The sequence below is a fragment of the Corvus hawaiiensis genome, chromosome 16 (assembly GCF_020740725.1).
Source record: "Corvus hawaiiensis isolate bCorHaw1 chromosome 16, bCorHaw1.pri.cur, whole genome shotgun sequence".
In the NCBI taxonomy this organism is placed as follows: Eukaryota; Metazoa; Chordata; class Aves; order Passeriformes; family Corvidae; genus Corvus; species Corvus hawaiiensis.
Window position 1 is genome coordinate 14,265,580 of NC_063228.1, and position 24,992 is coordinate 14,290,571.

At 49.1% G+C, this 24,992-nt stretch overlaps 2 protein-coding genes across 5 annotated transcripts in view; one reads left to right on the forward strand and one right to left on the reverse strand.

Annotated features, from left to right (window-relative positions):
- Nucleotides 1-15,385, forward strand: part of LOC125334101 — a 29,466-nt gene extending 14,081 nt beyond the window's left edge. For 2 of the 3 annotated variants that reach the window (XR_007207071.1, XR_007207072.1), the window contains exons 2-3: nucleotides 264-492; nucleotides 15,138-15,223. Coding sequence is in view for 1 of the 3 variants with exons in the window: in XM_048320572.1 (XP_048176529.1) it covers nucleotides 264-492; nucleotides 15,138-15,385 (477 nt within the window). In the remaining 2 variants the exon portion in view is untranslated. Of the gene's footprint in view, nucleotides 1-263; nucleotides 493-15,137 lie in introns of all 3 variants that reach the window. The other variant, XM_048320572.1, reaches the window with a different exon arrangement.
- ADCY9 (adenylate cyclase 9) overlaps nucleotides 15,076-24,992 on the reverse strand; it is an 84,160-nt gene continuing 74,243 nt past the window's right edge. For both annotated transcript variants that reach the window (XM_048320571.1, XM_048320569.1), the window contains 2 exons: nucleotides 23,021-23,062; nucleotides 15,076-17,210 (listed from right to left, as the gene is read on the reverse strand). In XM_048320571.1, coding sequence (XP_048176528.1) covers nucleotides 16,022-17,210; nucleotides 23,021-23,062 — 1,231 coding nt within the window. In that variant the 3' untranslated portion in view covers nucleotides 15,076-16,021. The remainder of the gene's footprint in view (nucleotides 17,211-23,020; nucleotides 23,063-24,992) is intronic.

Consider the following 24,992-nt stretch of genomic DNA (forward strand, 5'->3'; position numbering starts at 1 on the left):
TCACCTGAATTCCCTCCCTCTCACCTGCTGCCCATACTCTGGGAGGAGCCCAGGATAAGGCTGGCTTTCTGGGCTGCCCTTTCAATCCTTAGGTACAGAATGTCACCTGCTAAAAGATAAGCAGATCCTCGTATTTCTTTTTGTTTTAGGTTTTTTTCAAGGCTTTACACACACAGGCTTCCCATCCCCTACCACCCATACTTCCCCTTTCCTCTGCCTAATTTCAGAGTAAGGAAGCTGCACATGATGTTCCTTCTCTGCAGGACATGGTGAACTGGCTGGCAGGTGGTCTGATGAGAAGGAATCTGCCCCGGGACATCGTGAAGAGGTGGGAGCTTCTGCCTGTTGCTTGTCATGGAAAAGGGAAGATGCGTTCAGCTGCTACTGAAACCAGGAACTCCAGCTCAAAACCAGGAACATCAGCTTGGAAGGATGCTGCTCTGGTGCTGCTGTGGCTGAAGGAGGCTCAACCCCACATCATCGGCCACCCAGGTGCGTTCACAGGGGTCCCGCAGCCGGAATTGTCTGGGTGCCCCGGAGCCGCCTGGCCATGGGGTGTGTGGGGCGCAGGGGGCCGGGATGTGCTTTGCTGAAGCCCTGAGCCAGGACCTCCGACAAGCCTCCAGCCCTGCCGGGGCCGTCCCCACGTCCCCAGCGGGCTTAGCCCGCTCGCTGGACACGCTCAAAGTTCACGGTGCTATAAATACCCGGGCACAGGGCTGCCAGCGAGGCCGGCCGGCGCGGGGGGGCTGCTAAAAGAGCTTTCGTTGCAATTAACCCTGTGTGTGCACGAGTCCCCTCTGTGCGGTTTGAAAAAGAGGAATCCTCCAATTCGAAACGTGTCTAAAGCCAGAAGAGAGCAGCAAACTCCTTCAGTGGGCTGATTCCTGCTGGAAAGAGCCTTGGGATTGGTACCAGGACTGGAAGAGCACAGGGGGCGATTGGTGTTTTGTAGCCAGGCTTCCCCAGCTTGGGCAGGTCCTTGTGTTGGGGAAGCAGTGATGTGGATCCAGCATGGCTTGTGTCCCCCCCACAAAGCAGAGGCTGCCTGGGCACCCCACATTCCCCACAGAGCGTGGCCTCATGCCACACAGCCCCACACCCTTTCCCCCATATGGCTCCACGGAGCACAGCCCCACACCCTGCCCTGTATGCCTGTGTGCCCCCCAGCCTGCCCCATGTCCCCGGCACCATGCGCAGGACTCGTTCCCAGCAGAAGGGCTAAAACGCATCGAAAAACTCGAAGAGCGACAGAAACGCACTAAATCAGTACAGGCTCCAAACCCGGCTTGGGGACAACCCCAAAACGTGGGGTCCCGAGTGGTGTCACGTCCCCCGGGGCAGAGCACACACAGCACATCACCTGCAGCAGGGTGTGAAGCGGCTCCCTGGGGAGACGCCTTTGACCTCACCCAAAGCTGTACAGATCCCTTTTGCGGTGCCAAATGTTATCTTTTAGCCATTTCCCTCCCACACCTTACCCTGCCGGGCTGAGGGGCGAGCCTGTCTCTGAGGAAGAGCCTCTTGGCCCTTTTGCCATGTTCAAGCCGCGGGAGATGGGAAGCGCGGAGCGAACAGAGGAAAAGCCGGCAGAGCAGAGCTCCACGGGCTGTGTGCTACCCGCTGGCCCCTGCTGAGGCTGGACACAACTCAGTGCACACATGGCTCAGGGACAACGGCTCAAGACTGAGCAAGGTCCTTGTGACCAAAGGTGATCTCCAGCTCCATCGGGGCCAGGCGGCCTCGAGCTCGGGGCTGCACATCCCCATGGCCTCGCACGCAGGGTGTGACCCTGTCCCCTGCCCTCCGGCATGTCGCAGCTGCGAGGGACCCGTGGCTTTGCTCAGGTCACGGTGCCCAGCTGACTCTGCCACCAGAACAACCTCATTTCAGCCTTGGAAATGTCCTTTTGGGTCCCTTCAGGCCAAGCAAAGGCACATTCATCACCTCACTCCTCATCATCTCCTCTCCTCCCCATCACCACCGCAGCTGCCGTGACGCCGAACACCTCCTTGCTGCAGTCGGATGCCCAGAATTTTGGGTTACTCAGGTCATCGCTCCTGATGCCGACAGGGTCCTGCCCCACAGCTGTGCCACGTACCCAGCCCCATTCCTCACATTCCCTGTGCTGCTCTGGGATGTGGCTGCCGCAGACCTGGTCCCCCCAAGCTCCAGGGTCGCTGTGAGCAGCACTGCTGGACTCTGTGCACGGCGCAGCACCGGAGCAAAGGAGCCGAGCGGGTGGCACTAGGGGGAGATAAAGGCTGGGACGTGCCAGGCCCTGCACCCTTGCCAGCCCCTCCTGTCCTCTTGTCCCCGAGGCCACCCTGGCCCCGGCTGCTGGCGGGGACAAAAGGAAGAACTGCAGGTTTCCGTCTGTCACGGTCCTGTTGCTTTGTAATGCCTCTCCTGGCATTTTCAGTCTTTGGGAAGCATCTTTGGCAATGAGGGGCCTTAGGCATTTATGCCTTTATGCAGCTGGTTTAAAAGCAAGAAACTACCTTCTCCCACATGCAGGAAGTGCATGGACACCCCAAAACCCATCCAGGAAGAAGGAGAACAGACATAACGCGCAGAACAAGGGTCAGCAGGGAAGGAGGAGTCTGGGGACATGGCCAGGAAGCAGAGAGTGACACGTGCTGCAAGACCTCAGCTGGAGGCTCAGCCCGTCACATCCAGCTCCCCTTTCCTAATGCCCCTAGGTGCACTGGGCATCAACACAGCTGTGACAGCCTTTACAGGACCCCACCACCGGCAAAATGGGCACCTTCAGGGCTAAAAACCATTTCAGGGGACCTCTGGGTCAAAGTATCATCCCAGTATCACCCCAGTATCACACCAGCTCCTCTTCTCCTATGGACATTCCCTTCTCCACAGGCTCCCTGTGACCCCTCTCATTGGAGATGGAATGAGTTCACTAGGCAGAGTTTGGGGGAGCTCCTGGGAGACAAGGAGCTGAACCAGCAGGACCTGTCCCCAGCAGAGATGTTCATGCCCAGCTGGATCACAGTGGCACCCATGGGTGCAGCCGTGGCTCCTGTGGTGTGAATCAGTGCTGGATGCTGGGGTAGGCACTGTGCAACGGCAGCTCTGTAGGCAGGAGCCACATCAGGGGGGCACTTTCCCCTTGTATTTTCTATGAATTAGAAAGAAAAGTTAAATCTTTTCCTCTTTTTCCAGGAGGAGGGACTCAGAGTGTGGGTGGCACAGAGTTATCAAAAAATGCTACTAATACAGGTTTGTACATCACTTGCAATGCCATCAAATCACAGTGCCCCAGGGCCTGGGCTCACTGGGCATGTCCCTGAGCTCCTCCCCAAAAATCCATACACAAACTCCACACAAAAACCACCCCAAACCACCAACCCTCTGCAAACTTGTGTTTTCTCTCCCACTGCCCAGTTTGGTCACAACCACAGCACACAGAGCCAACACTTGCCCTGCAGCCACATCTCTGGTTTGCTTATATTTACAATTATTTAGAACTCCAGCTCCACAGTTTCCAACATTCTCTCTCCTAAGCTTCATGACTGCCGGCGCTGGAGGGGAATGGGGCTGGTAATGTGATAGGGACATTGGCCTCGGACCAGGAGGCTGGATGCAGAGGGTGGAAGGCAGAGGGGTGCCCAGGCTGGGGTGTTATCCAAGCCCCTGCAGGAACAAGGTGTCTTTGGCTTGATGTGAGCTGGCAAGAGCAAGAGGAGGGAAGGAGATCCTCTGTCAGTGCTTTGCTATGCACTGTGCTCCCTGTTCTCCACTGCCCGGACACACGGACTCACCACTGCTGTGGTGGCAGGACACCCATTCAGGGCTGCTCATCCTGGGTCCTTTCTCCCTCTCAGGCCTGCAAAATCCCATGTTCTGCTTCAGCTTGGTTCCAAACATGTGCCTAAAAAGCAGAAACCAACACAACATCACTGCTTTTCCTGCGCTGCGAGGTGAGCGAGGTGTGCGCAGCAGCACCTGATGGGTCACCCCGTGTACCGAATGTCCACTGACAGAGGTGGCTCCAACACAATGCTGTTGGATAAAAGAGCTGACGGTCTGTGCTCAGACCCTGCCACGGCCCCTAAACCCTCGGGGGGCTCTGGCACAAGTCTGGGGTTTGCATTGTCCCTTACCCAGGCAGATCCATGGGTTTGCAAACCAACCTGGAAGTAAAGGCTCATTTTTTTGCTATTTTTCAATAACATTAAATAAGGACAGAAACATTTCCTGCGATTGCTCATGGCATCCAGTGCTGTGATTGCAGCATCCAGTGCTGTGAAATGCATCGTGTGGCACAGTGGGATGCCAGTTCAGGATCTTAGGCTGCAAATGGACAGGGACTGGGGTTTGTTTCAATTGCTTCCACGCTGGTTCTTTGCTTTTAGCAAATCATTCCTAAGATCGTGCCATTCTGCCACATGTTCTACACAATCACTTCCCATCTCCCAGCTTGGACACAGCCTTTGAAAAAGGACATTTCACCTCCAGTGTGCCCCCGGCACTAATACGGCCCCTCTGCAGGCAGAGCCGGGCTCTTCCCAAAGGTTCCTGCTTCCTCATGCTAAGCCCGATGTGGTCACTTGTCTTCAAGTGTCGAGTACAAAGCATATGCAGGACAGATGGGTATGAGGCTTATAAGATAATTAAGCATGTTAATGAAGTTCATTTGCATCTAGCTCTTAAATTCCCATAAACCCTGCGAGGCTGGGAAATGAGAATTGCTGCTTGATGTCGCAAAGCAACAGAAGTTTAGTTACCAAAAGCAAAGCAATGATTAATGAGTGAGATCCAAAGCTGCTGTGGCCAGGCTGAGGACAGCCCTGCAGGTCCCCCTGGCAGAGTCACGACACATGAGGCCCCCCCACCCCACTGCAGTGGCCACAGTCATTAGTACAAACTGCTGGTGGGCTTTGCTGGACTGAAATGTCACAGAACCAGAGAAAGTGGGGAGAAATCATTGCTCCAAAGAAAGATTTGACTCAGAGGTGAAGAAAAAGCTCTTTGGTGTGAAAAGGAAAGTTGGTGGCTAGTGCGGGAAGCCAGGTGAGAGCACCCTCTCCATGGGCTGCCTCTGAAGCAGGACCACGGCAGAGTACTTTGATGAAGTCTCGGTGACGGCACAGCAGAGAGAGGCAGATGGGCATGCCCTGGGCAGAGATGGAGTCCAGGGCTGTGACCCAGACAGAGCTGGAGCAGCTCCAGGAAAACAGGGAAACAGCTTGGATCCCCAGGGGGACCAGGGCAGGAGCTGGCAGATGTGCTCCACACCCACCTCCCACAGTGCTGGAGCTGGGAGGGCACTGGGGTCCTAATGTATGGCCAAGCCTGGGCCAGAGGTCACCTGCAAGTTCTCACCTCCACAAGAAAGCTGAAATATCACCTCTGGTTAAGCAAGGAGGGCACAAGCCAGGCAGTTTCCAGCCACCCACAGGTCACAGACTGGGAGATGGCTCCAGGTGCTGCAGCATCTTTCTATTACCCCCGAGGTGATGGTGGTTCCTCAGAAGCTGAGACCCCGAGAGCGGCACAGAATCTGGGACCACCCCCGCACCAATAACCTATGGGGTTGGGTACCACTCACCTTCCTGGCACCCAGGACAATCCTGGAGCACAGAGGAGGAAGAAGCCAGTGGATCCCACAGAGAGCCCATTGCTGCAGCCTGCCTGAGGTGCTAGATCCCTGGCAGCACCTGTAGATGGAGACATGGGACAGCCCCCAGGTTAGCCCTGCTGTTCCCCACTGGGCCAAGCACACCATGTCAGCAGGCCGAGCACCCAAGGCTCACTACGGACAAACACAGCTATGAAACATCTCCCTGGGAGATCTTTGGGCTTTTGTTACACAGTCCCCACATGAACCAACCACACACAGGGTGGGTCTTTCAATACACCCAACATCGGTGTATGACATGTCCTGACCACAAACCAAAGCACAGAGAAAAGAAACTTCAACGTGGGCTTACCCTGGACAAGAGAAACTGAAAACAGGAAGACTGGATTCATGTGAAATACCTTCATCAGATTTATTAAAAAACATCCCTTGGCAGTTGACAATCACCATGATCCACAATCAGAACCCAACTGGACAACATTGGAACAGTTTTCACCTACACCAGAAGGTGAATAGCTGGCAGCACCCCAGCAAGGCCTACACACCCCTACTGGCATTAAACACTGGGCTGGCACCAAGGAGCCCAGGGCAAATGCTGGCTGTGGTGCCAACTGCACCACAGGTGTTACTGTGTGCTCTGATACTTACCTGGTCTGTGGGAAAAAACCAAATGTTCAAAATATGAGGGAAAAGAATCAATTGGGACCCAGAGAAACTGGATGCTGCTTCTCTCTGATTCCAGCAGCTCTCGGTCTGCTGCAGCTGAGGGAGAGCAGGGAAAGGGGAGCTGGACAGTGTGGCTGGACACATACGGATGCTGTGGCTGCCTTGTGAGAAGGGTTTGGTGCTGCCGGACACAATGGTGGTGGGTCACTGGTCATTGACAGGCAGCAGGATCCAGAGGAAACCGTAACATCTTCCAGGTCAAACCCTGACTGGGGAGGGCTCAGGGCTTCATTAGGGGTTTCATCCCTCAGTGAACATACAGTGGGATGCTGACAAGAAACCCTGAGAGAGGTGGGGGTGTGGGACAGACAGACAGACACAGGGTTTGCTCTTCGGGCCAGATTCCAGTTTTGGAAGCATCAAGGCTCCTCTTCTTGCCCAGCCACTCCCGCTCAGCCAGTCCTTGCTCTGTGGATACTCACTCCAGAATAACTGCCTCAATCCCCTTTCCAAGCAAAAAGGGGATCTGAATAAGGCACTGGAATTCCAGAGTAAACCATCAGTGCTCTCTGCCAAAGAGAAAAATAACTATTTAAAGCTCATTCCCAGTTTTGGCCAACACAAGCTCCCTGTGGGAAAAAGCTCTGCCACAGTCAGCAGTGACCTATGGTGGCTGCAGAGGTGCTGCCAGTGGTGGCTGCATGGCCCCTTCCCAACACTTCAGAGCTGGGTTAAAATGAGGAAAAATTAGGAAAGAGTCGTCTTCTCACCGGGCACCGGGAACATGAAGGTCCTTCACTGCCAACCAACACATCAAAGTGCAGCAGGTCTATGTGACAAACCCCTTCTGTGTTTAAGATGCCTCTTAAATATGCACCTAATGAAAAATTAACTTGGTGGCTTTGCAATTATCAAAGAAACATTGTCAAAAGCCAGATCCAAAACAAAGGGCTGAAAAATCTATTCCAAACTATTCTTCTTCCAGATCATGTGCCAAGGGCTGTGGCTGAAGCGGGGCTGGAACAAAAATACGAAAGCAAAACGATTTGGAGTTGACATAGTGTATTGTGAATTACTTCTCAGCTTTTCTACATCTAAGAGAGCATGAAATGATCGGCTGTACAGTGGAACAGTTTAATATACAATTGATTACAGAGCTGCAGATAATACGCGTTGGATCTATATACACACAGAGCTTAATATTTCACAGATACAACTTTTTGCCATCTCGGTTTGTCCACAAAGCATTGGCAGAGTATTTACAGTGAGGCTGCTGCGAGGAAGCCCCGTCCCCCCGCACAGCCCCGGGCGAGGCTGCCCCAGCAGGGGGTGTAAACAGAGCGGTTCTCTCTTTCTGCAAGGGAGGGAGAAGGTGGGGAACACGGGCTGCGCTGGGCAGGAGGGAAAGGAACCAGACATACCTGGAAAAAACAATGTCCAGCTAACCTGGAGACTTCAAAACACTTAAATTTGCCTTTTAAAATATTTTAACTGGAAACTCTTCTCAATTTTCAATTCGTAAGTCAATAATATTTCAGTGGCATTTTCAATTAATGCTGTCTATATTTCTATCGATCCCCACGTGTGCTTGTGCAAGGACAGGGAATGCTGAAGCCCTGGGTCAGTGCTGAGGGAGATTCTCAAGGAAGCAGGGGATGCTTGGGGGTCTGTGCCAGCTCCCAGGCCCACTCCTTGCTCTCAGCAAACCAAAGCCAACCCTGGTTTCAGCTGATCACTCCAAAAATAATCTCTCTTGGCTGTTTGTAGTCAGGTACCACCACCCTTGACGCCCAGTGATGGCTTTTACAGGGGGTTTGTACGGGTGTCACTGTGTGGACAGAGGGAGGGTGGGCAGACCCACCCCAAACCCCAACCCCAACCCTTACTCCCAGCGGGTCGTGGTCGGACACCGCGCTCCGATTTCTAGCGCAGGCTTTCAGTAACCAGCTGAATTTGCTCCCATGAGAAATGCAAACCAACAGGCAGGAGGGAAGGTGCATTTACCAAGCTGTCCACGGACTAGGTGCATGGGGCAGGCAGCAGGATGCTGCCCAGGAGCAAACCTCCCCAGAGCTTGGAGGACAGCTCAGCTGCTGGAGCTGCTGCTGCCCAGGCACCACTATGGGACCTACACAGCAGGTCCTCCACTGGGACTGGCTCCAGCGGCACATCCAGCTCCTTCCCAACTGACCCACCTTTCCCATCATTACACCCCTGCCTTGTCCCCCTCAATGCTGAAAGGACCAAAGCGCGAGAAATGAGGAATCCAGCCCCTGCCACCAGCAAAGATAACATTTTTTGCTAAGTTAAGAATACTGTTTCATGGAAAGAAGGAGCTTTCCTGAGCTATACAACACCTAAAGCCATCCCGCTGGCACTGGGCAGTGATGTGACTTTCCTGAGAGCACAAGGGGGTGCTTGTTTACCTGTTCCTGGGGAACTGGGTGAGGTTGGCCAAGGTCCTTGTCATCTTTGGATACTGCTGCTGCCTCCTTGCAAACCAGAGGCACCTGCCATTGAGCAGGAAAAATTCCCAAATATTCAGCGCAAACTCAGAACTGTGTTTGTCTCAGCAGATGTTGGAGTTCTTAAGGCTCTTGGCTTTAAAGAGTTTATTACTTTGGAAGTTTAAAGCTGTACTTGCAGTAGGGTATAACAGGTCTCTGTCTCAGCATAGATATTCTGTATCTCTGTATCTCAGCATAGGCTCTGGAACTAGAAGCAATTAAATTGGGGAGAGGGTCCCTCTGGTAACTGTGGGCTCCTGGAACATCTGCTGGTGCTGGTGGGACTGTGCCAGTACCTGTGCAGTGGCCAAACCCTGGCTGAGGCACAGACGCAGAGCAGAGCTGGCCCTGCTGCCACCCCCTCCTTTGGACAGGATGGAGTGGTACAGCCAGTACTGGAAATAAACCCTAAACACAGCTCTGGGCTCACCTGGTGAAGGCAAAGCTTCAGAGTCACTAAAGAGGCATTTCCCCCCGGGCACACCCACAGATGGACCAGATGCCACGTCCTTCCCTGCCCTGAGTTGTACCTCTCAGCACAAATCGATACAAACCATTTTCGATTCCAAACTACAATGGAGCTGATGCACTAAGGTAGAAACAAGTGAAGATGTGAGTAACTGAAGGAGGAAAACAAGAAAAAACTTGCTGAAGTCACTTTGTTTTGACTCATCTGAAAGAGGATTTGAGAATCAATGGCCAAATCAGTGACAAGCAAGTGGTGGCGCTGGCTTACAACACACATCTAGCAATGAGCCAGATGACAAATTGGTCAGAGCATCGCTGATGAGAGTGGGAACTTAAAATTTTACTAACTGTTCCCAGCCATGACCTTTTCTGCAGTTCTTCAATTCAGTGAACACTGCAATTTCTGGACATTTAAATCCATTACAGGCATGGAGATTCTCTGAAGGCTGGAGCCCCTCTGCTCTGGAGCCAGGCTGGGAGAGCTGGGGGTGTTCACCTGGGGAAGAGAAGGCTCCAGGGACACCTCAGAGCCCCTTCCAGGGCCTAAAGGGGCTCCAGGAGAGCTGCAGAGGGACTGGGGACAAGGCATGGAGGGACAGGAAAGGGGGAATGGCTTCTCACTGCCAGAGAGCAGGGATAGATGGGATATTGGGAAGGAATTGTTCCCTGGGAGGGTGGGGAGGCCCTGGCACAGGGTGCCCAGAGAAGCTGTGGCTGCCCCTGGATCCCTGGCAGTGTCCAAGGCCAGGTTGGGTGGGGCTTGGAGCAACCTGGGATAGTGGAAGGTGTCCCTGCCCATGGCAGGGTGTTGGAACGAGATGAGCTTTAAGGTCCCTTCCAACCCAAACTGTTCTGGGGTTCTGTGAAATTGTTGCAGTGAGCCAGGAAACAGAGAATGGAGCAAACACTGAGGCTGAGACAGGAGAGGCTGACAGTGGCCTCGGGGCCATTCCAGAAGTGTAAAACACCGACAGCTTCCAGACACTGATCTCCAGTGTGGAGACTGGCACGTGGGACAGCTCCTGAGGAGGATGTCCAGCTCCAGCTCTGGAGCAGGTGTGTAGAAGACTCTGAGCACCTGCCTCCAGCTCCTGGCTAGCCTCAGGCTGGGCAGCTGGGTTAGGACAGCAAATGTTTAGCAGCTACAATAAGGGACCAGGAAAAAAAAAAACTAAATATCTCCCACCAATCTGTTTTGTCCAAACTTATCTTCTTTCTCCCAAGCCAATATTGACTCCCAAAGGCAAGGAGCAGTTCCGTACGTGTTGTACAGCCCAGCCCCTTATCAGGGCTGAGACAGGAGTTCAGTTCACATCAGACAGACTTGAAAAAGATTTTATACAAAATATTTGGTTTTTTTTTCCTACCAGAGCTTCACCCAGTGTCTGCAAAGCACCTCAAACCTCCTTCTCATGGCACCCTCAAGCTGCACTGCTGTCAAGACAAGACACACACCGCCCCCCCTGTTTTATTTTCTCCTTCAACCTCTACAGAGCCTGATGTTTGATTTTAGATGAAATCTTTAGATAAGACAAAGGCAATAAGCTCCTGGTGTCTGACTTTCACCCATAGAACTCTGGATAGAGTTCAGAGGATGGTGTTAATGCAGATTTTAATACAAACAGCCCATTTTAAGGCTCTCTGGTCCCCTGCCCCCAGAAAACAAGAACAGCTTGGGAAGCCGAAGCTCTGCTTCACACTTGAGACACCTTCCCCTCCAGCACACCCAGACACACAGATCAGCCTTTGAAACCACCCAGCAGCTCCTTCCACATTCCCTCCTCGTCTCCCCCATTCCAGACCTGGAAGCATGTTACCACATGGGGCTAAACCACGACACTGTGTCCTACCCACAGCTCTGAACTGAAACACCTTCAGACCATGGCAGCACTCAAACAGCTCCAGGGCCTGCAGGAAATGGTGTGTAATGGTTACAAATTCCAACTTTTGAATAGGATTTTGCAGAATCCCACTGCCACTGCCTGCACAGTTCAGTCTCAACAACAGCAAACAGCAATTCAAGTTTTACCCCAGGAAACAGACCAAGGACTGCTACAGCCTGCAGAGAGAACTCAAAAGGAGAAAAATATTGAAGCAAACGACCTTCCTGCCCAAACTGATGTTCCACAAGCAGCCAGTTAAGTCTCAGCATTACTCTGAGACTTCAGCTGGCTTTTCACAGCTGCCTGGGCATTGAGATGGCAGTGCCATGACACTGGGTCATCCCTGCACCTCCACACTGACTGTTGCCACATGCAAATCATTCTGTACTTATAGTTAAACCACCCGCAGCATTTCCAGCAACTGGAAAAATCACATCAATAAACAACAACTACATTTCAAAATGTAATTCCTAAACTTAACTGCAGGGAAGTGCCTCTTCTGTATCTTGTCACCACCACGAGGAGGAAGCTGCAGCTGTGACCAGGCAAAACGGACCAAGACATCAAAGCAAACACAATCTCCCCTTTCCTCAGGACACAGGGAGGCACCAGCAGCGACAGCAGCACCTGGAGCCGTGACCTCAGCTCAGGTGCTGCTGTGCAATGAGGAAGACACAGGTTCCCAAAGGTGAGCAGCAGGGAGGCAACAGCCACCTATGTGTCCCATCCAGATGGAGCAAACGAGACCACAGCAGGGAAGAAAGGAGAAAACAGGGTCTTTAAATTTGGCAGAAATCCCCCAAGCCAAGGTGCAGATTTAAACAGGCAAAGGCATTACAGCTAACCTCAGGCACCCTCAGCCTCTCAAGATGTTGTGACATGACTAAACTTGCAATACTTTTTGCTGTATTCAGAACGAAAGCTTTAGAAACAGGTCAGAGTTAGCAATTTTAAAATGCCAGAAACCCTAAGAACTTGGCCTTTTACTCAGAAATAAACTCCTCTTTAGCTAAAGCTACTAAGGGTACAGGGTTTGGTTTGGAGCTCCCTTCAGTTTTGCTCTGGCCACTCCTTTGTGTGTTTTAGCCCTAAAGGGAGAGTATCCAAATACTTTTCTGTAAAGCCCTTGGGGAATCCATTCTTTCCTCCCCTCATTTTATCACTCCTGGGGCACAGCAGAAGCCGCAGCCAGACAGTGGCACTGTCCCACCCTGCTCGCAGTGCCCACGCTACCTCCAGCAAAGGGGAACGGCCCCAAATCCTGGGCAGTAACAGGCAAATCCGTCCTTCTCAAAATCCTAATGCCAGAAGTTAATCAATGGGAACACCATTTACCTGGTCCTCAATGAGAAATCTCTCACAGGAGCAGCAGGGAGGAAAAAGCATTTTGGTGTGTTAGCAGCAGATTAAGACCTCACTGCTGACAGTAGTGAGCGCACTCCTTGTCACTCTGCACCCTGGAGCAGGTGCCACAAGTGGCAGAAGGCAACGCAGGGCTCACAAACACTCAGCACTCTCCCCAGTCCCCTTCTCTGGACCATTTTTAAATCACTACCATTAAACCACCCTAAAGACTGGAAGTGCAGCCATGCAAGGATTGTCCTTGTGGAATAAACCCTTGGGGACCCGGCCAACCCCGCCATGTTCACTGACAGCACTGCTGGCACCAACAGCACACACACCACTGGGATTTTAATGGAGTGAACTTTGCCTGTGGCCTCCCACCAGCACACGTGTCAGGAATTCTGCAGCAGAGCTGCACAACACTGCTAGAAAACGCCCCCAGAGTCATTTCTGTGTCAGGATAAATCTTCAAAAGTGCAAGGGGAGGTGTGAAGGTTCAGCTTGCACTGCCTTAGAACACAAACAGGTATCTCCTTGCACCTGGAAAATCTCCCCCTCCAAACCATCCACTGAGAACTGAACTTCTTGATTTGGTTACAACACCGCATTAAAGAGATTTAACCCTGGCAGCCCCGCAGCCCCAGCTGTGGGATTCTTGCTGCTGTCCTGGCAATGAGCAAACGGGGCACCACTGGTCACCCATGAGGACTCTCTTCCCAACCCAGAGTTAAGGCAGAGTAACATCACCGGCAGTTCCCAGAGCAGACAACAGCCCTTGATTTCAGAATCCCCCAGCGCTGCTGTCCTCAGTGCCTTTATTTGCTTAGTGCCAACAAAGAGAGGCCCTGCTGGGTTTGGGGTTTGGTATTCGGATATTCCCATAAACCCAACGATACTCCTGCAGCCCCACACCATGGCAGCATGGGAGCCTTGTGTACTTTAGAGGTTGGAGGAGGAGGATTTTGCATCCTGAAGTGCTGGAACAACGAAGAGGAAGGTGCTTTGGGTCCGGGGTCCCATTCCAGCACCGTTTCCTTTCGGGTTTAACCACAGGTTGTCAACCTCTCCTGAGGTGCAGGGCTGGGGCTGGTGGAGGTTTGGTTATTGTGCAGTGTCTCAAGGAGCTGGCGTGTCCTGACTGAGCTCTGCCCTTGCACACAGCTGAGCAGGGAAGAGAGCAAGGATGGGCAGGGTCTATAAAATTGGGAGAAAGAAGTGACAGGGAGAAAGGGAACGACTCTGAGACAATAACATAACACTAAAAGGCATGTAAACAATTCTGGTTCATGTTAGCTCCTTGACTGTAGGAAAAGGAACACTAACACACCTTAACTGAACCAAGAACCCTAACAATGGTTTCAGGAATACATTCTTCGGATGCAAGAGGTATTTGCAGAATTACTACCTGAAAGTTGGAAGTGCAATCCACTACAGGGAGGGGGGAGTTGTAACCTAGGGAGAAGGAAGCTCCTGGAAAACTGTGCACTCAAAACCACCTCACATTGCTGCTCATCAGGAACAGCCTCCAAACAGGCAACAGCATCTGTGGCACAGGGATTTGGGGTGAGGATCCCCTGGTTTGTTGTGTGCTGGCAGATTGAGCGAAGAAGATGAATTCTGAACAGCTTTCCTATCAAATGGAATACTGACATGCATAAAACAGCAGCTTTGCAGGATCAGTGTGCAGAGTTCTGTTTAACTGAGATCCAGAAATCTCACACACTCACATCTGACAAAGGCTTCAAGGGCTCCATGCTGAACATGGAGTGGAGATGGATCTCCACCAGCTGAATAGGAACTCCACAATATTTACTACTCATACCCCAAAATCATATGAGGGTAAGAAGAATCAATACATTCTGACTCAAGTTCAGATGGAAAGACTTGGAGCCCCCAGCATCACGCAGCCAGTGCAGCACAGCCTTTCCCCAGCTCTTCGCTGGCTGATCAACTTCTTTTGGGCATAAAAATCCTTTCACTTTATTTCATGTCAGAGGGAGTTGGCTGAACTAGAATAGTTGAATGGTCAGTATGATCCACAGCAGGGCATCAAACACCAGAGAGGGAGGTGGTGGAAGCATGCAGAGGGCAGACTGGCACAGCCTAAGCCCCCGATCCCACAGCTCCTCCCGTGCAAGCAGCTCCTGGGCTCCCGCAGGCCTCTGCTCCCAGGAACCTGCATGGAGTCATCCACAGGACTGGGAAATGATTGTGCTTCTCAGCTCACTACAAGGACTCTTTTCCCTATTCCTGCTTTCAGCAGCAGGAAGGGAGCACGCTGTTCTCTTCCCTGCTGCAAAAGCACAGTGTGTGTGTGTGTGTGTATGTGTAAAAATCCTGAAAAATACTGTGCAGCACCATTGGTTCAGTCTGGAGGGAAGCTGGGATACTCAACTGTGTTTGGTGGCTTCCAAAGTGTCATCAGCTTGGAAACAAATATTGCCTAAGGTAACATCCTCACAGTGGTTGGTAGTTCAAAGAGGCTCAAACACTGTCTTATTACTCCTGTTAAACCCATGAACAATTCATCTCTCCCGGTCTCTTCCGCACGCAAAAATTCCCAAACGAAATAAAAAAAACCCAAACAGGAATAAAATAAATAAATAAATAAAGGCATTCCCAAAACATTTATTTTGCTTTGCTTCTCTCTCTCTCTCTCTCTCCAATCAGCTCAGAGACACCGATATCACCTACCTTCGCCCACTGAGCCGCATACGGAGTTGGGAGCCCTGAACTGCAGCACTCCCGTGGTCTCTCCTCTGCTTCTGGAAACCTGTCCCCAGAGCTGGCACTGTCCCAACCCTCCTTCCGTTCCCACGTTATCAGTAACTCATTGGCTATATGGAAAAGAAGTGTATCCAAAGCACACGATGGCATATGGAGGCTGCAGAAAGCATCGGGAAAGGAGAACAGGATGACAGCAGCTGTTCCTCCTGCCCTAACTAAAGGCTGAGCCACGGCACAGCTCCCCCTCCAGCCCGACCCAAAGTGTGTCACCCCTCGCCCAGACATTCTTGTGGTGCATTACTGGCACTTTATAGCAGTCTCATATGGTAGATACATGCACATGTCTGTGTGTTACATACAAAAGGTCTGATAACAGTAAAACATTGTTCCGAGAGATATAAAAAACCCAAGGAGTTGCATTAGCCAAAAAAAGTGTTTTGTGAGAAACAACAATAAAAATGATATAACCACAGCTTTTCTTTTCTTTAAAATTAGATAAATACCCAAAGCTATGATTTCACTTGGGGCCTCTGTACCTTGACAGGGAGTCCAATGGAGTATATCTGAAGGCACTTAATATCCTCTACTCAGCTGTAAGATGGTTGCACAGGGAGCTGGGGAGCTTGGGATGTGATTTGGGGCATGGAGGAGAGAGATGGATGAAAACAAGCCCTGAAGAGCCATGATCCACACAGCCCCAGGCGCCGAAATGAACACAAACGTACAACCCAGGTGTGGAGAAGGTCTCTCTTGAAAAAGAAAACTGCCAATTGCAAAAGTCTGTGTGTTTTTATGGACAGAGTACTTCATGCAACTCTGACAGTTCATCATACACTCTTAGAGATATTTAACTTTGTCAGTTCATCGACCTCCTCAGTCCCCGCTTCCTCACAGTCATCCTTCTCCGTGGCTTTGCCAAACCTGCACCTCTCCTCTGCCTTCACCGCGTCTTTCTGGAGCTTCTTGGCAGAAGGAAGGACGTCCTTGGCTTCTGAGTTATCTGTGCCATGGGCTATCTTATCAGAATTCTGTACAGAAGGCACCAGGTTGGCAATCTCATCCGTTGGAGACCGCCCAATGCTGCCATCCACTTGAACTCGAATGTCTGGAGATATGGACAACTGGTGATGTGGCACGATCCCGTTGTCCATGCACTTGGGGTAAAGGTAGGTCTTCATCTGACCCTTCCCCTTCACATTGACTGTCCCCCTGTAGTCAAAGTCATACCCCATCTTGTTGAGGATGCGGTAGCTCTCCTCACTCACCTGTATGCGGCACTCGACGCCGGTGGTGTCCATCCTGCTGGCGATGTTCACAGTGTCCCCCCAAATGTCATACAACAGCTTGGTGGTGCCAATGACCCCGGCCGTGAGGGGGCCGTGGTTAAAGCCGATCCGGAGTTTAAAATTAAACCACAGCATGTTGTTGTTGAAGTCATCCACCACCCGCATCATTTCTTTGGCAAATTCAAAAAGGGTCTGCAGGTGCCCGTGGGGATGGCTGCTGTCCTGGCACTGCGAGGTGTTCAGCCCCGATGCCGCCATGTAGGTGGCCCCGATGGTTTTGATCTTCTCGATGCTGCTGTAGTGGGGTTTGCTCAGCAGCTCGTCGAAGTCCCCGATGAGCTCGTTCAGGACTCGGTAACACTCCTTGCCACCCTCGTAGTTCTCCTCGTAGAACTCGCTGAAGTTCACGATGCTGGCAAAGATCACCCCGCCGCTGTCGTGGTTTTTGGAATAGCTCTGGGACACCTTCAGCTGCTCAGCCACGTGGTACGGGATAATATTCCTCAGCAGCCAGTCAGCCTGATCCCTCATGCTCTGGATCTTGGTGCGGTGCAGATCGGCCTCCACATCCCCGTGGTAGTGCAGCCGGTAACTGACCTCGAACTCCCGGTTCAGGAACCAGACCAGCAGGAGCAGCAGGAAGGACACCAGAACCACCTCCTGACCGATCAGCTCCGCCGGCCGCTTCGTGTCACTCGGCAGCGAGCTGTTGCATGGGCTCTTTCTGGAGCTGCACAAAGGGAAGAACACACAGGTGCGTTTTAAGTTAGGGCATTGCCATCCCTGCTCCACAGTTAGAAATCCTCTGCTGGAAAAGGAAGTGTGGGAAGTGCAGTTACATACTAAATTATAAAATATGCATTGAGAACTTCATCTGCTGTTAAGAAAAAGTCAGAGAATTAATTTAATTCTTAAACTCACCAAGTACATCCTTAAACCCACCAAGTATTTTCTTATCAGCAGGTTCAGTGGCACAGAAGTTGCCCAATTCTGTTTTAAGGACTTCACCAAGGGAACAGTTATCATTGTATCTAAATATATAACTAAAAGCACTGCATATAAGTATGTACCTGTGTGTGTGTTTAGGTATCTGAGTGCACTGAATGTCTGTATGTGGGGGTGTGTGTGAGTTTTGTGGAATTTATCTGGTTCTGTATTTTTTATTACCTCCAATATTCAGAACCAGCTGCTTTACACTCCCATGCCTTTCCCTTGTGTCCTCATCAAGGGCCAGGAAGGGTTTGGAAGAAGACAACCCTGTAAAAGACACATCATGGAGAACTCCCATGGCAGGGGGTTGGAACTGGATGATCTTTAAGGTCCTTCCAACCCAACCCAGTCTGTGGTTCTGTGAACTGCAAGAAAGTGGAGAACGTGCAGCTCTGTGCTGACACCTTTCTATGATAAAACCACTTAAGCTCTTCATGGCGGAGAAAGTTTCTCAAAGTGCCAAGATTATATAAAATAATCAAAAATTCCTGTCTGCCATAGATTGGGAGCAATATTTCAGATCCTTTCAACAGTTCGCTGTCTGCCTGTGCAGATTATGAGGCGCTGATGGAGCATCTGCCAGTGCTACACCCCCTTGAACGAGGAGACATCTGCACTCCCCAATCTCAACTTTCTGGAGAGATGCAAAGACACAAATTGAATCTGAGAAGGCCCCACCTATGCAATCCCAGAAGCGAAGGCTAAACGCAGCCAGCTTGGCATGCAGTCATTTCTACAGGGATCCAACTGCATTTTTTGGATAAAATTATGCCAAAGCTTAAGGTTTGATATGAGCAGACACGCGCTGAAGTTTTTCAAGTTAAGAGATGGTTTGAAAAGGAAAAGCATCACATCAGCCTTTCTCCTGGAGAGCCAGAAAGGAATCCATACCCAGCACCTGCCTGCATTTCTCTGGAAAGGTAGAGAGAGATTAAAACTCAGAGCACAACTGGAACAAGAGCTCAGGAAAGAGAGGGCTGAATTTGTTACTGTAACATATGAAAACATTTCTCAGTTCATTTTGTTGCTTCATGTCTTTCCTCTCCTGTTACTAAGTTATACTTTGCCGGAGAAAAAGGCAGTACATGAAAAGCCACTGCAAAAAGCCATTGTACATGTCCATGGGGGACAGGCTTCCACTTTGGAAATATTTTAGAATTGAACTTACAGGCACAGTTTCTTTCTCTGAGTTTCGTTCTCAAATACCTGATTGACAGAAAAGTGTGATGAAACAAAACCACAGCACAGCTGTGAGACAGATGAACGTGCCCCATATCCAAAAACATTTCTCTGTGCCACGTTCTTTGTATCTACTAACTTTTTTCACAGAAAGCCTATGAGGAAAAAAGCTTCCTGTGAGTGAAATATTTACAATACAGAGTGTGCAGGTTGAATTTCAGATGAAAGATAGGACAAATTACATTGGAAATTACTTCTTCTGTTTTCTAGCATAAATATACTTCTCCCAGCAGAAGTGAAGGTGTATATTCATTTTATTCCCTCTTCACAAGGGGATCATGAAAGGAGATGTCTCAACTCAAAGTAGGGCCCCACCATCAGGTTCCTGTAATTGCTGTACCAAGACACTCCTTCCTCCCTTATTCTCAACAGAACCTCTGTTATGAACCCGTTTATTTCCTCCCTTGAAAGACAAGTCAGAGACTAAGACATAAACATGGTTTAGTGATGGCCTTGGCTGGGTTAATGGTTGGACTCTATGATCCTTGTTGGTCCCTTTCAACTCAGGATATTCTATGATTCCCTGATCTTGGAGGTCTTTTCCAGCCCAAAATATTCCATATTCAATGACTTGAAGGGAACAATTCCTGAAATACAATCCTTGCTACCTATTTTGGAGGTGACAAAATGCCCTCCCAGCTTGATGGGCTTATAAAACAAAATGAAGGAAGGGAAGGTAAGAGAAAAGATCTTGGAAAGAAAGAAGAGGTTGGGGAAAGTGAGGAAGGAATCTGGAATAAGGAGCACAACTCAGGTTTTTCTCTGAATCTGAGTTCATTATTTCACACATCTTGTGTGAAGATCTGCAAGAGGACCTGAGCAATGACTCTGTTACTACTCTGAGAGTACGAGTCTGATCCAGATAATCCGCTCTAACATCAGCCACACGGATTTATTTGAGTCATTAAAGGCTTTTTATTTACAGTTTGCTGTACAAAACACTCCTCAAAGTACTTTAACTCCTCCTCAGTGAATTAGGTGAGCAGCACCAATGTTCTGTCAGGAACAGTGGAAGACAGAATCTGCCTTCAGGGAAGGAGCTGCTGCCTCCCATTCCCCATCTCTGGAGCGTCGGCACCGGGGAGCTCTCCATGATCTGCTCAGCAGGGCCTGACCTCGTTGGCTCCTGAGATCTGCATGTGCAGGGAGTGACTCGCTGTGCACTGACCTCCTTTCATTAATGGGGGAAGGGGCTGGGATCCCAAGAAGAAGATGCAGTGGCTTCTCCAGAGCAGGCACCTTTATCCCAATGTGACTGCATCAGTATGGAAAGCCCTGATTCCAGCCTGAAGGAGAGAGCGACTGCATCGTCCTCATTTGGAAATCCAGTCTGTGGATGCTGCAGTGAGCAGGGTACAGGACCTACAGGACTGTAAATCACTTCCCCCAGGCAGCAGTCATGACCTGGAGTCACCCTTTGGAACGAAAAGCAGAAGAACTCCCCCACACCTCCAACAGAAAAGATCAACCCCCCTCCACAACCTTTCTCAATTCTACTTTTTATGAGGTTCTGCAGCAGAAAACTGATTTTAAAAGTCATTCAAATTGAAATCTTGAGCTGACAATGTTTCTTTAACTCAAACTGGTGAAATGCTGCCTGGCACAGCCCCCTCACTATTAACTTGGCACCTCCATCCAGGCTGTGAACATGGAACAAGTGAGACTCCGGAGATAGAATCTCCTTTGGCTTGATCACAAATCAAGAAGATAATGGCTTTCCACTTACAGAGCTTTTTGGAAAGCCAGTTTGCTTCTGAGCCAGTAACCCGTTCAGATTTGGGTATCTTGCTATACTGAAAGAGGATGCCTCTGCCTGATAAACCTGAGAGAGGAAAGCAAGGGAGGAACAATGTGGAAAAGGGGATCAAACTGCTGCTTTCCATGAAAAACGTGCAGTGGATTCCTATAGACCCTTCCCTACAACCAGGTGATGTCAGTCTCCACTCAAGTGGCCCATTGCTGTTCCCCCTTGAGCAGCCACACTGGAAAGTGACACATCCCACCTGCTCTGAGGTGAGGAAGGAATGAAAATGAGAAATATTTCCTGCTTAAAAGACAAAGTTCACGGCTGTATCCTTTGGGCTGAAGAACTGGGCTGCCTGGAAAACAAGGCAAACTCCGTATTTTTATTTACAGACAGTCCAGAGATGAACTCTGTGCTAAGACTTCATTACCATTACTGCTGTCTCTCTTCCCAGGCAACATTAATATGATCTCTATTCTTGATCAAGGAAAGGGAACAACCTCATTAAAAGAAAACATAAGCTTGTCTAGCCCTCTTAGAACACAGGAAAACTTTTGTGGTGAGTGGGGTAAGCCAGGAACCTGATTTATTTAATTCTGGCAGAAAGGTGCAGCAAAACATTTTGTTAGGTGAAGGGAGTATCACCTTTTTATTAGTTCACCACCAGAAGAAAGGGGAAATTCTGTACTCTAGAAATGTGATATACAATAACATACAGCAAAAGAGCCCTGAAAAAAGAAGCCAAATTCTGTTTAGTGGTAGAATAGGATTAACTCCCAGTTCTCTCTTTTAACTTCCAATATTTGTTAATGTACAAGTTTGGGCAGGGTCAGGCCAGGGGAGCTGGACTGAAGGGCAGTGCTGAGCAGAATTAGCACATGGGTCTCTTCCCCAGCTGAAGGAGCACAGACAACATCCTAATAAAAAGTGAAAAATTAAGTTTAGAAATGTTTAATGAGTGAGGCATTTTGGTCACTGCCTTACTTGGCCTTTAGATCACAAGCCAAGCTTTGCAAAGGAGGCAAAGCTCACTCCACACCTGCTCACAAGAGACACCTCCATGGTTTGGTCCTCAGCAACTCTCACCTTCACCTGTCATGAGTAAGAAGTTACATATTTATGGAAGAAAAGTATCTGCAGGAAAACTATGCTTGACAGGTGATCTTTTCACAGATTTCTATCACTAAGGGGAAGACCCAGTTGTCAATGATTTAAGGCAGGATGAATTATTGATCAGTGATTAGCAGCTGGCCAGGAGCCTGCTGAGCTTCTGGGGAAGAGGTTTGTAATGCTGAGCAGCACAAAAGCTTCATAAACTAAAAATAAGGATCAAAACTCTAAGGAGCCAAACTCAGGCTGATCCTAAGACACTACTGGAGTGATCACCACACTTTTAATGTTTACAAAAAAGAAAAAGCTGCCTCTGTTCTTTTGGCTTTAAATTTCCATTCTGGATTCAATGAACTGGAATTCTGTTAGAAAAATGAACTTCCACAAATCAAAACCAGGAAAAAGGAAAACCCATGTAAGAAAAGCCGAAGCCCCCCAAACCCGAACACTGTAGTAAGTGCTGAGTCCTTGGTGAAGAAATACCCAAAGAAACACAGTTCTCACCCCTCTGTACTAAACCCCACGTGTTTTTCTAAACTACCACATCATTTGTGGAGATGAAAGTTATTAAAAAGTAATTTTGTTTTGACACATCCTCCCAGGAAAAGCAACATGCCTCCGAAAACCCCTTTTAGATGCATTACCAAGTCACACATCCACAGTTCAATCCAACCCAACACGGCCCAAATATTGCCCCCAAATTTGCAATTAGCAAACACAGACTTGTCTAATACCAAAGACCAGTAAAAACACTTAAAAATGGTACTGAAAAAACTTGAAATAAACCCATAGGAAACTCAACACTAAAATAATCAGAGTGAGTCTTTAACACATTTATTTTAAGGGGCCATTAATAACCCAGGAAGGGATTTTTGTTTGCTTTGAAAGGCTAGGGGCTAAAATTTCCTTTGCTCTCAGTTTTATGACTCCCTGCTCTGCCCAGGCGAGATGACAGCCAGGCCCAGACTGTCACATCCCATCCTGGGAAGGCAGCTGGCTGCACATCCAGCCTTTCCAGAGGAAGCTCCTCTACACCAGGGAATTCTCACCTGCCCAGCTGTGAGAGCATCCAACTCACACTGCTTCTGAATGGTGCAAATCAGCCAAGGAAATCAAATAAACAGCTCGTGGTGTACAGATAATGCTCTAAAAACTGCTGCTACCAGAAAAACAGATGCTGTTTTAAATAGCTCCTCCATAGTTCTATTTCCCAGAAATTCAATTTAAGGAGAAAATATCATTACACAATTCTGTGACTGCAGCACCAGCCCTGATGAGTTTTGGTCATACCCAAGTCATCTGTAAAGGAAATTACACGAGGAGCTTAAACACAACTTGCTGAACCAATTTGTTGAATTCCCAAGTTATTACTGTGGATGCAAAGTTTTGCTACATATAATTCACTGAAAATGTTTCTATCCCTAAATATAAAGATGGTAATTGTATATAAAACTTACCTAAAGTTCTGTGCCAAATCTAGATGAGGAGTTTCCGTGGAGCTGAAATGAAAAAAGCATTGATTTCAGAGGGAAAGTTAAAGCAATAAACAAACCATCCTGCAGCATTTCAGACAAAATTTTAAACTTCTCTATTACACAGACCAATAACTGCACTGCAGACCTGAGCAGCTTCACACAAACTTTGTCTGAACATGACTTATCTGTTTGGAAGAAGGAACCAGCCAGAGATGCAAATCCCTCTAAAGGGAAACTGGAACTTCATGAAGCCTGGAACAAGTAATTGTTAAACAATCCTATCTTACCTGGGAAATGGGGAAAAGCAATCCCAGAACTCTAAGACTCCATTATGCCTTCATCTTATGTGAGCACAAAGCACAAAGATTTTAAAAATAAAACACAAAAAGACAAACCCCAACCTTTCCAAACAAAAAACAAAAAACAAACAAAAAAGGAAAAAAAAACCCAAAACCCAAAAAAACCCAAACAAAAAAACCCCCAAAAAACCAAAACCAAACCCAAACCAAAAATCCCTAAAACCCTAACACAGAACCTGTTTTTGAAGATGCCATTAGAGAAAATAAGTAGTTTGAGCACTTTTCTTACTTACTTGTATTACAAGTTCTCTCCTGCAATCAAGTAGCAAGAGAGTATCAACCTCTCAGGATTAGTAACAACTGGAAAAAGAAGTAAAGCTGCAGAATGGATCTGTCTGTGGTGCAGACAGGGCTGCAATTGCCACTGTGACAAAAAATATTATCAGAATCATGGTAAGAGACAAACAAAAAGATGATTATTAACAAACTGAAGTAATGAGTTTCACTAACTAAATCTGTATGACTTTTGTTTGGGATCAATTCTGTCAATCACCTTTTCAGACCTGCAGCTGAACAGCTCTATTACTTGAAATATTTATTTTTGATGGATGAAGTAACAACATATTCCATGATTTCTGAACTTTGCCCATTAATGGTCACTGCTGTTCACACCACAGGTGGAAACACCCCATCATTAGTAACTTTTATTAAGACAATGGGATTTCTTAACATTCATAGAGCCCCTTTACACTCAGCAGAAGCTGATGCTGTGACCTGACACAACAGCAAGGTCTCCCCCTCTCAGCTTTGGAAGAGCCATTCCCAGCCCCTTAATGAAGTTGAAATGCAGGGAAAATCCCCAGTTCTGTGGCTTTCTTTCTGCACAAAGTCCTACCACAGAGCTTGTCCAGGAGTATATTCCAGTACCCCTTTTACAAGGCTCTGCCAGGAAGCCCCAGGGAGCTCTGTGCAGACACGGCTGCAGGTTTGGGAGGGAACGAGCTCCAGGAACTCCTGCTGGGGGAATTAGGGAAGAGCAACCATGGAATCAAGAAATGGCATCAAGGCTCTGCTCTCCACTAATTCCCCTGGAAAACCAAACCTGGGGTGGAGCTCGGAGCCAGGTGGGGATTGGCCTCTGCTCCCAGGGAACAAGAGACAGGACAAGAGGAAATGGCCTCAAGTTGTGCCAAAGGAGGTTTAGATGGATATTAGGGGAAAAAAAATGCCTTCAGCAAAAGCCCTGGTGGAGTCCCCATCCCTGAAGGGATTTAAAAGCCCTGTGGATGTGGCACTTGGGTTAGTGGTGGCCTTGAGGAAACAGCTGGACTCGATGGTCTCAGAGGGCTTTTCCAACCCCAAGGGTTCTGTGACTCCACAATTCTCAGGGAAGCTGTGGCTGGCCAGTGAAAGCACCAGCACTACAAAGGCAAAAGCCAAGGGGAGAAGTCTTTGTGACTGGGAGAGGCCCACTCAGTGCTGGGGGACAGATGATGATGGTTCACCGGGAACCTGAACTCAATGGGACAAATCCATGAAGAGACAAGGGAGGCTCCAGAACCCAAACACTCCTTTTCTGCACTGGAGCTGGAGAGAACTCCTCTGCCCTCCTTGTCCAAGTCCTTTGCAGACAGACAAGAAAGGGATTTTTCTGT